General features: G+C 31.6%; 1 protein-coding gene across 5 annotated transcripts in view; it reads left to right on the top strand.

Annotated features, from left to right (window-relative positions):
* Positions 1-12,067, top strand: part of BLTP3B (bridge-like lipid transfer protein family member 3B) — a 124,837-nt gene that overhangs the window by 72,556 nt on the left and 40,214 nt on the right. For 4 of the 5 annotated variants that reach the window (XM_037023000.2, XM_037023003.2, XM_037023002.2 and 1 more), the window contains 5 exons: positions 4,380-4,560; positions 6,801-6,884; positions 7,733-7,915; positions 8,413-8,531; positions 11,113-11,254. In XM_037023000.2, coding sequence (XP_036878895.1) covers positions 4,380-4,560; positions 6,801-6,884; positions 7,733-7,915; positions 8,413-8,531; positions 11,113-11,254 — 709 coding nt within the window. The remainder of the gene's footprint in view (positions 1-4,379; positions 4,561-6,800; positions 6,885-7,732; positions 7,916-8,412; positions 8,532-11,112; positions 11,255-12,067) is intronic. The other variant, XM_073213684.1, reaches the window with a different exon arrangement.

Raw genomic sequence — 12,067 nt, 5'->3', positions numbered from 1 at the left:
GTCTCTATTTTAGGAAGATTTTTCTTTGTTATATTTTCATAGCTCTATGTGTTTTTGGGAGGAGATTTCCACTGCTCTACTCACGCCGCCATCTTGGCTCCCCACCCTCTTGCTATTTAATTTTATATGCATGACACCTATATGAAAACATACATTGAACATTCTTCTGTCTAGATAGTGCTTATTTCTTTGGAACTCTGTGCCTAGGCATTAGAGTAATGATGACATAAAAGTATTTGATGTTATAAATACCTCTATTCAAGAAGTAAAAAATACAATTTAAAATTGCTAAAAGAAGGGCAAAGAGAAAAACCTGATTATAGTCAAGGGAGAAAGTGTGAAAATTAATAGTGCAGAAAATGTAAAGCTGTGGATAATGGTGAAATTGAACACAAATTATTTGAGTTGTCTGATGGCTGTGGCAAAAATAGGGGAAGCACAATGAACATTTAATGACTGCTTTCTTAAAATCAAATGCATTACTGGTTTTGTCTGAAGAGGAAAAAGGTTTTCTGATCTTTCCCAGTCAATACTAAATTCTGAAACTTTAACATGAAGGTTTTGTAGAAGGGACATTGAAAATACTAATGGGTAGTATATTTGATAATTAATAAGAAGTCCAGTTGAATTTTTATATCTGTTCTTAATAAAAACTTACGGGATATTATGAAATCATACTTCTGCGAAGCTATTTCTTGGAAACAGTAAATATACCGGAGATAGTTTGTTGGTGATCCAGCTTGGTACATGGAAATGGCATACATTTTAGGCTTTTCTATGGCTGTGGAATTGGCATTATTTACCGCCTGCTATTATGTCCTAAGGTTCAGGGCTAGATCCTATGGGTGTAAAAATGAGTATTGTGTGATCCTCCTCTCAAGGTTCTCAGAGTATAGTAGGGAGTCAAATATAAAACAAATCCTTACAGTTCAGCAGTAAATGCTAGATGCAAAATTTAAAAAGGGAATAAGGGGCCCATAGAAGTATAGAGAAGTTTAGTGAAAACTCTTTGCTGAGTTTGGAAAAGTTTCATAAAGAGGATAATGAAATTAAAGCTTAAAAATGAATAGAAGTTTGCATAAGAGGGAAAGAGTATTTTAGATGAGGGAATAGAATCTGTAAAAGTATGATATTGTTAAAGAGCAATGGTATTTTCTGATAAAAGTAAGGAGTTTGGTGTTACTGGAGCAGGGGTTTTGAAAGTGAGGTACACATACTTCTTAAATATATGGTAACTTTCCAAGTTTTAAGGAAACTGAATTCCACATCTTCTACATTGATATATACTTTCTTAAACTTGATCTGAGAATGTGCTTGTGTTGTGATAAGATGTCAGATGGGTTCTCCCTTTCCGTAGTTAACTCTTATCCTACTGTACAAATGAAAGGCATTCTTCTTACTCATTTTTACTGTGATGGATTTGTCCAGGAATTCAAAACAAAACAAAACTCTTGGGAACAAGATACAGGCAGGTTGAAATACTGTGTTCATGTTGGAAGTGAATGACTAAAGACAAAGTAACAAGTCCAGTGATTTCCACTTCTTTGCCTTCAACAGATTTGAAAGAGAATTGATAAATGTCAGTTATTAGATTATTAAAAATAATGCTGGCATGTAACTTTGAAGAATTAAAAGAATATTGTCACATTGAACTCATTTTGTTTCCATCTACCTATTTATGTGAGTAAAGTTTTACAGAGATTTTAGCCATAAAAACAAATAGAGATGGATGGTGAACCCTGTATCAGACTACCAATAAGGAACATTTATCCAATGGCATATCTTCATACTTCTCTAGGGCATCCTGATTTTGAAAGTTTAATGAACAGAACACTGGGCTATAACAGAAGAAAGTTTTCATGGGCAGATAACCTGAGTTTAAGTGCAAGTATGTGCTGACTAGACAAAAAGGACATTATATGTTGAAAAATTTGGAGTTTTTCTTACAGGCATGTGGAAGCTAATGGAATTTTTTAAGTATGGCATGGTGGTATTATAGTGGATGGAAAAAGAAGAGAAAGATTGCCAGTCTGGAGGAGGGGTGGAATTGAATCTCTGGTAATAGTTTGGAAGAAGAAATAACAAGCCAGACTGAGGAGAGATGTCTGAGTTAAAAATAAAGAAGAAAGAAAAGTTTTGAGGACTTTTTGAATGATAATTGGTAGTTCCATTAGCCAGTAAAGTGAATGCAGAAGGAAGCAGGTTTGATTAAGGGAGGTAAGGCTAAGAAAAGGTAATGTGTTCTATTTTGGAATTTAAAAAAACAAAGAAGTAGAAGAGGTAATATTTTACAATATTCCTATCATAGAAACACAGTAGTCTCTTAAGGCCTGCAGTGAGGATTTGCATAGCTTAGGATGTCATTAGCAAAGATGGCAGTTGAAATTGAAGACTAATAGACAAACTGTTGATGGTACTGTAGTTCTTATGTACACAATAGGTGGATATGTTTATGTAAAATAGAATATATATCACTAAACTAGATAAAGATAAAATTTAGGAAACTAGAAACAAAGACAAAATTCTATAATTCTACCACCATAACAAAATTAGTGTGAACATTCTGAGGTGTTTTCTTAAAGGTTTTTTGCCTAGGTATCTGCATTTTCCCCTAGTTTTATTAAATATGTAGTAAGTGAATATATGTAATTTTCTTCCATGTCATTAGTTTTTATAATTACTATTTTTTGTCGCTCCATAGTACTTAAATAGATCTTAACAATTCACATTACCATAAAGTTTCTTTTAGATTATAGTTGTCATATCACTATTTAGGTGCCATATAGAATGTCCTGATTATTTGAGGTACCAAGAGAGTAGATAAAAAGTGGAATAGTTGACAGTGTTCCTTTGCTGAGCTTTACAACTTGACAGCCTTCTTCTATCATAAATACTTGGCTTGGCTTCACCCTTTCCTTCTCTAAAAGAGAATGAAGACGACATTGAAAATTAGGAGATGCTAAGATTATTCATGAGGCAAAAGAGTTTTATTTTTTTCCCCTCAAAAACAGCATCCAGAAACCTAAAATCAACCACAGTATTAAATAAAGAGTTTATAGGGAGATTAATGATTTTGTTTTTATTTGTATCACTATCTTGATGAAGAGAGAACATGAGTAAAGAAATATAGGAGAGTTTGCTTTCAAAATAGTACCATCATAGATACAAATATTAGTTTGTTAATGCTTTGTAAGTAGATGTGTAAAACATAAGAAAAAGTGATTTTTCTGGTAGAAATCAGTTTAACAGTTAATTAGTAAAGTTTTACGTGAGCCTATAGAATGTAAGGCTTCACAATTATATTTCCTCTTTCCTTTTAATTACTGTGAGCCTTAATCATTTTCATTGAGATATTCTCATTTACTGAGTATACTTTGAAATTCTTTTAGAAAGCTCTTTATGATCATAGTTCTTAAGATATGTGTAGATATGTATACATGCAAAAAATATATACTTTAATTTTCTGTTAATTATACTTTTATATTAGTGAATTGTTCATAAATAGTTTTTAAATTATAATGAAAATTTTATCTTAATTTTGTTGATTACTCCAGAGTTTCATGTGCAGTTCTGTGGCTTATATATCAGATCATCTTAGAGTATACTTACAGATACAGAATCATTTTAGGCTATTAGAGGTTCATATGTATTTTTGCACTTCAAGTATTCTATGCTTTTTTGCTTTAAAAAAGAACTCACAGTCTTAAAAAAGAACAACATTGTGGCTTCAACATTCACCCATATTATTAAGTCCTCACCCCCCCATTGCAGTCACTGTCTATCAGCGTAGGAAGGTGCTATAGAGTCATTACTTCTCTTCTCCGTGCTGTACTGCCTTCCCTGTGAACTCACAATCTTTTATAAATCTCTTCTGCTTTCCAGCTTCTTTAGATATCCAGGTTCAAAGAATGCACCACACCTCTTGAGATGCACCTGAGCACTTACAATACTAAATAATATCACAGGCATTTTTACAAAGAAGTGATTTATTTCTACAGGATATGTAATAGTTTATATAGCTGATGTGTCCAGGGCTTACACTCATTTTCTTTTTAGTATATAGAACTAATATTCAATAAGCTGCCTTTAATAGTTAATGTATTTTCTAAAATAAGAAGGGCTATAAATATGTACATATAACTTCAGATATTTACCAAAATATATATTGGGTTCTTATTCAAACTGTGTTTAGTTCTCCAGTTTTTAGATTTTAGTTTTATTCCTATATAATTCAGAAAATATTTTAGGGCAAGTTCCTTGGTACAAACGAAAGTGTTTTAGCTTTTTCATGACTTTATTACTAAAGCGATTTAAGTTTTCTTGTTTGTAGAATTTCAAATATTTAACTTTCAGTGATAAGGTAGTTTTGAATTTTTTAGAGCTCCACAGTAGCCCCATCTACCCAGCAAGTGAAGACATCACAGACTTCAAATGCTCCTGATCTAAATGATGCAATTGTGAAACTATTCAATGACTTTGATGTTAAAGAAACTTCCCATCATTTAGTGATTTCTCATCTAGATCTACACATATGTGATGATATTCATGCTAAAGAAAAAGGTAATGAAAGCTACTTATTTCAAACTATTTTGACTTTTATATAATTTTCTACCAAACTGGATTGTTTACCCTGTGTAATATATAATATGTAGTATAAGATTATTAGTCATAATTTTAACATTTATGAGATACATAAATATGAAAAGTATGATTTTAAGCATTATATATTGGTATGAAATTTTATTTTGCTGTAGTAGTATTTCAGCACAATTAATTACTAGTTATCAATGCTAAATAAAATAAAGTTTAAAAAAATGACTGAATAGGTGACATCCTTGGAGAGACTTGCCTTTGAATTAACATTTTCATAATTTTGAAATTGAATATAAAGTAAATTTTAGTCCGTATTCAATTCATAATTATTTGCATATGTGTTTTGAGCATGGTGGTTTAACTACATTCTTCTGACTGCATATGCAAGTAAACACAACTCTGTGACTGTTCAACATTTCTTATGTCTCTTTCCCCACAGTCCTCCAAAATTTGATTAAGAAGTTAAGTTACAGTTAGGACGATTTTTTTCTTTCCTGTTAGCTTTTGTTTCTCTTATTTTTCCTTATTTAGTGGACACAGGCAATAGGGTAAGCAGGAAGTGCTCTTGGTCTCTTCGAAATTCTGTGATTCCATAATCTAGGTTCTAGGCACTTACGTTTGTCCTTTGGAGAACATCCCTGGCCGGTAAGTGTTGGCAGGGTTTGGCAGATAAGCCTACTTCTAGGACAGTGGTTCTCAAACTTGATGATTAAGCAGAGGACACTTCTAAAATAGAGATATCTGACCTATTTATGTCAGATCTGAATCAGAAATCTATATCTTTGAAAATTTTAGTTTTGGATTTTTAAATCTGAGAGAGTGAATATTGAGGCCAATCCTGGATACCTTGCGAAAGTTACCTTGCCTTCATCAGACAAGGCAGCCAGGTATCAGTGGCCAGATAAAGGGTGGAGTGGGAAAAGTGAGGAAGATGTGGAGTTTGGAGAGGGATTTGTTGTCTTTTCCTTTGTCTGCCTTTGTGTCACTTGGCTTATAGTTGGTATCTTCTGCTTAGTGATTTGAAAGGAAAATCCAAAAAAGTTAAAACATACCAAAATAACAAAATAAGGAGTCAATGTTAAATAAAAGGCAAAAGAACAGTTTACAGTATTTTCTAAGGTCTTTTACAAATTCCTCAGTCTTTATATACCCTCATAGAATGTTTAATGATATTTAATGTGAAAACCCTTACACAAAAATAGCCCTCATAATATGTATCTCTAATTAATTATGTTATTCTAAAATTTAAAAAGCTCAGATGTTTTTCATAAGTTTATGGAAAACTTATTTGCTGGCAAAACCTGACCTAAACAACACATTGCTATGTATCATCTTTATTTTACTCACTTAAATAAATATTTGAAATTCACTATTTGTTAGTGCTATCCCAGAACCTATTGGGAGTATTATATAATATGCATGTGTATACCATATTACCTTAATAAAATCTAAAAAATTTCTGAATTTTGAAACATTTGGCTCCAGTTTTTAAAATAAAGGATTGTAGATTAGTACTAGAAATTCTGCTAGTTCATATAAATTGGAGTTAACCAATTATACTAATTTGTATGTAGCTGTATCTTAATTTGTAGTTTCCTCACTTCTAATTGGCTTGTCCATGCTTTTTTTAAAGTTTGATTTTTATGTTGGAGTTACACTGACTTGTGATCTACTTCTGATCTTAATACAGCTACAAGATCTTGGGTAACTTAACTAAACTAGTACTCAATTTGCTCTTCAATAAGAGGCAGGATGATAGAGAGTAGTGGTTAAGATTTCCGAAGTTCAAAACCAGCTCTGTACTTACTGGCTGTATGACCTCGGTCTATTTATTTAACCTCTTGGTGTCTCAATTTCCTTACCTAGAAAATGGGGGTATTAGTAATAGTATCTATTTCGTAGAGTTTTTATGAAGAACAAATGAATAAATATTTAAAGCGATATTAAGCCTATGGTTAGAGTTGCAAATATAAAAGTTGTGCTATTCTTATATCGTCACCTTTTAGCATGGTACCTTGCAAATGATAGGGGCTTATCATTAAATACTTAACTAGGTTGAATTGCACTTTAAAATCCTTAATGTATTATCTAAGATAACAGAGAGACAGTTATCATTACTTAACTGAAATTATGATAAGTTGAGTGCTTTTGATATTTGATTAGTATTTCTTTGTCTTTCTCTCAATTCTGTTTTTTTCTTTTCCCAGAGTCAAACAGACGTATTACTGGAGGGGCTATGCAACTTTCATTTACTCAGCTCACAATAGATTACTATCCTTATCACAAAGCAGGTAGGTGCAATAACTATGTCTTTAAAAGACGTAAGTCTTATCTCAAAATTATATAGCCGATTTATTTCATTTTGTTTTGTTTTATTATTTAGTGTTTTAATTTAATTAAATGTTTAAGGAGAAGAGAGAACAAAACATTTGTTACTTTTTTCTCCCAGCAGTATCTTAACCAAGAAAATGTAATTGCCATAGAACATATTCATGCATTTTATATTGAGGTTTATGTAGATTATTAGAAAATATAATTGTTAGAAATTAGCAATATTCTAAATAACTTACTTAAAAAAATTTTAAATCAGAATACAGAGGACGTATATTTGTGCTGCTATTTTGCTGATTGTGACAAAAACAAGTTATTAATATGTTTTGAATTTTTAAGAGATATATCATAAAATTCGAAAAAGGTAAAAGGATAACAGCAATTTTTAATTAAGTTGTGGGGTTCCAGGAAATTTTTTTTTTAACTTTTCTGTATTTTCTAAATTTTGTCAATGAATAAGATTTAATACGTTCTTTAATAATTGAATATTGGTAGGGTAGTTTTCTCCTAAATAATAAAAACAAATATGTATGTTTATGGCCGAATTGAAACTTTGATGTTCAACCAAGGATGAGTTCTAGATAGAAGCCCTCCTAGGTTATTTGCTTTTGACATTCTTTCTCTGTATTATAAGTCTTTTACTCATATTTTCTAGGAATATTAAAATCTGTAGTAGGTCAGGCTATAAATTTACTGTAAGATTAAAGAATCCCTTAAGAGAATGAATAAAGGTCATTAAAGCATTGCTATAATAGAATAATTGAAAACTGTACATTTTTCAGGCAAATACCTCTTGTTCATTTTACAGGAGATAGTTGTAATCATTGGATGTATTTTAGTGATGCAACCAAAACAAAAAATGGATGGGCCAACGAGTTGTTACATGAATTTGAGTGCAACGTTGAAATGCTTAAACAGGCTGTAAAGGATCATAATGTAGGTTCACCTCCTAAATCCCCAACACATGCCTCTCCCCAGCACACACAAACAGGTATTTTACCTATAACAACATTATGGCATTCCCCTAATATTGTGTGTGTGTATGTGTATGTGTGTGTGTGATTTTAATGTATTTTCTGTAAATAAATATTATGTTAAATATCTAAAAATCCTGCAACTCATTCAGATGGTAATAGACTAAAGAAAGCACTTTTAAATAAATATGACCAATTAGAGTAATACCCAGCTAAAATGTTTCAGCTCTTAAATGGCTAGTAGTCTGTCTTTTAAGAAGAATTCCAGTCAAAAGTTATTGTATGAAGTATCTTAAATGTGATGTAAGTATGGCTCCTATTTAAAGAATAATCACAAAAAAATAATAATCACAATAAGTTACATTCCTGTATCAATTTATATATAAAATATTTTCACATATATGATTTTGAGAAATTAGGGTTCATCTATGTTTCTAGTAGTGGTTTTAATAATGGAAGAGTGACTGTTAAAAGTAATTTTGCAAAAAATTGAAAAGAGGTTTTTTTCCCATAGAGAAAGGCTCATCTCTGAAAGGAATTTCCAAAACACCCTCAGTATTATGTCCACAATCCAAAGCTAAGTTAATGTCTAGTTCAATTGTGGTTAGACTTGCAGATTTCAACATATACCAGGTATGTTTTATTTTTTAAATCTTCTGATAAACACCTTTAATATTTCCCACAAGCACCTTTAGTAATAAAATGAATGCCATCATTTTATTGAAAAATGTCTTGAATGGTTTTGTGAAATGGCTGAGTTACACAGGATAGAAAATACCACTTGATTAATTTTAGTTTATATGATTACCCAAAATTAGCAAACTGGAGGGTTAAGAGTAGAGTCCTCCAGGCTGCCAAATATGCACAAAACTTCTGGCACCAGCTGCAAGTTTGGGAGTTACCCTAATGACCTGCAGATTCAAGAGTTCATTAGAAAAACTCACAGGACTCACTGAAATCAGTTATTCTGAGAGCCACATTTATTATAGGGAAAGAATGTAAGTTAGAACCAACCATAGGAAGAAAGCCTGGAGGGGAGTCTTGGAGGGTAGCAAATGCAGAACTTCTTGTCCTCAAGTACACATTAGCACCTGGGCATGGGCACACGGACCTGTACCAATATGCATGAGGTGTTGCCCACATAGTTGAACTCAGTGTCTAGTGGTCTGATACCAGGTGATCCAAAGCCTCCGCTCTCTAAGTACAACAAAGGCTATCAAGTGTGGCCAGCCCCACTCTGTCATCTTGTGAGCATGAACTGTCAGTTGTGGTCCCAGGGGTCCACCATGAATAGGAAATTCCAAGAGTTTTGAATTACCTCCCAGGAACCAGGGACAAAAGCCACACCTCTTTGGAGGCCAGATTCCTTGTTGCAAAGTGGTCTTAGTGGAAGATTGATAAGGTACTTTTTTTGCATTATTGAACTACCAAGAATTGACTGTACTGTGATCATAATTTTATAGCCAAGAACTGTGTCTCAGTCATACTATCTTATTCCAGTTATAGTCATAAAACATGTCTAATATCACAATCCATGAGACCAACACAATAGGATATATAACCTATTTTTTTAAAAATAAAGGATTTTAGGTATATAGTATTTATGAATTGTTCTGGTTTATTTTAATAAGCCTATGGCTTTGAGACTTAATTGTATCTGAAAAGTTTTCAGTTTACTCTGTGATTTTCAACTGGGACTGATTTTACCCCCAGGAGACATTTGAAAATGTCTGAAGACGTAAGTTGATAAGAGCTGGAGGGACTGCTACTGACATCAAGTGGGTGGAGACCAGTGAAGCTGGTAAACATTCTAGAATACACTGGATAGCCCCCTATCAAAGAGTTATCTGGCCCAAAATGTCAGTAGTGCCAATTAAGAGAATCCCTGATTTAACAGTTATTTTCTTACTGTGCAGTAGCTGCTTTACTTTCTGTATATAGTGCATCTTATTTTAAGCAGACTTTAAATTAAGAGATGTAAATAAATTCATATGGAAATGGGTCAGAGGAATCACTCAGATGGTTGAGGGAGGAATACAGTAAAGAAATCTCACATACACACACAAAAACGAAACAAAAATAACTGGAAGAAAATAAAATAGAGTATTCATTCCAATTTGAATAATTTTTTAAATTATTAAATGATATAAGCTGCTGTCTATTAAAATAAGTTGAAACTTTGAGTTGAAAGGATTTGTTTCCATATATGCAGAGAAAAGTTCAAATTAGATAATGTCAGGAACTGACTTAAATTTATAAAGAACATACAAATAGTCAAAAGGTTTAATTAGCAACTTATACAAGAGAAAACATAAATAAACCTTTGAAAAAAATTCCACCTCATATGAGAAATATACATATTTGTTGAATGAAGGAAAAAAATTAAACCTTGAGATACATCCTTGGGTCTACTGAACAAGTAGAAATATATGAAATATATGTTCATTGGACTTTGGGGAAATTAGTATATGCATTTTTGATGTAATTATAAATTGGCTGTTTTGGAGGGGAGAGTGAAAAAGTATAGCAAGAACCTGAAAAGTAACAGTGTTTTTGGGAAAAATAAGATTCGGCAGAAGCATTTATAGTTGTCTTAATTTTTATCATGTAAACACATGCATAAAATTTACTATCTTAGCCATTTTTCAACATTGAGGTATAATTGACATAATGTTATTTTCAGGTGTACAACATGATTTGATAGCATAATTAGCCGTTCTTAAGTGTCAAATTCATTGCCATTAAGAATATTCATTCACATTGTTGTGCAACCATCACTGCTATCTATATAATTTTTATTATCCCAAACTCAAACTGCATATAGATATATTACTTTTCATAATAATAAATTACGATGAAGAATTTTTATAAAGTACATAATGGGGAAGCATTCTGGTCTTGAGGACTTGGATCTGTGTCCTAACTCTATCATTTACTTACTTCTATTATGTTATAGAACTATTCTGTTATTTTAAGGCTCAAAATAATAAGTTTGCTAGTACTATTGTACAAAGTTGATTAAAGAAGTGACAGCTTTCTAAAAGTTGATTGGTATTATTTTTGAATAATTTAATATAAAATTAAATATATGAACTTTGAAATTAACTATTAATAAATTTTTAGAAGTACTTTTAAGAGTTCGAAGTGATGTCCATGTTTCATAAGTTCTTTGGAAAGTGTTTATTCAGTATTATAGATTTAATTATTCTTTCAGGTCTCTACAGCAGAACAGTGTCGTTCTTCTCCCAAAAGTATGATTTCTTGCAATAAAAAATCCCTCTATCTTCCACAAGAAATGTCAGCTGTCTATGTTGAGTTCACAGAATACTACTATCCAGATGGAAAAGATTTTCCAAGTAAGAGAGTTTGGTATTTTGTTATTATGTGTCCATTACTTGGGAAGGTTTTTTTTCTTGCTAAGTTTCTGAGTTCTGTAAGTGTGAAATAAATGAAAACATTGTTTTATCTACTCTTACAACATTTTGATTAGTTATGTGATTCTAGTATCACATTTTTACATATCCTTATTATCTGCTCATGTGTTCTTTTTCTTCACTAGCTGGTAGCATCCTTGGTGTTAGGAATCATGTAGTAGTCATGTTTCATTTTATCTCTGAAGTTTAACTTATTTTTAGCCTCGGTAGCTGTTTGTTAAATGAAAAAAATTGATGGAAGTTAGGTTATTTGTAGGATAACACCATTTTTTTTCCTTAGTAAAAATCCATTTGCAGTTCAGCTGTTTTATAAAACTATTTAATTAAAAAATGAATAATGGAATTATTCTTTTAGCTCTAGAAGAATTTTTTGGCTGTTTTTTAACACTCATACTTTGCGCTACTTTTGGCACTTGCCTTTGGTTAGAAACATTGAATTATGTGAATTTTTGTTTGTAAGCTACTTAAGCTTCGTAAAATTAAAATAATTATGCATTTGCATTTCTTAAATATTAAAATATTCTATGCTATTATCTTAGTTCATCTGGGAATTCTTCTAATTAAAATTTGCCTTTGTGTGGTACCTCTTTCATTATTTTAGTTGAAAATCATTGTTGATAAAAAAAGTATATAAATGAAATAGGTTATGTTATTGGAAGCAAAAAAAAATTATGTCCTCTCTTTGAAAGGAAACTGCAAAACACTTTGACCTACTTTGCCTATTTGTTTAATACT

The sequence above is a fragment of the Manis javanica genome, chromosome 10 (assembly GCF_040802235.1).
Source record: "Manis javanica isolate MJ-LG chromosome 10, MJ_LKY, whole genome shotgun sequence".
NCBI classification, from domain to species: Eukaryota; Metazoa; Chordata; class Mammalia; order Pholidota; family Manidae; genus Manis; species Manis javanica.
The sequence above is the reverse complement of the archived record's forward strand: the minus strand, read 5'-3'. Positions and strand labels throughout refer to the sequence as shown.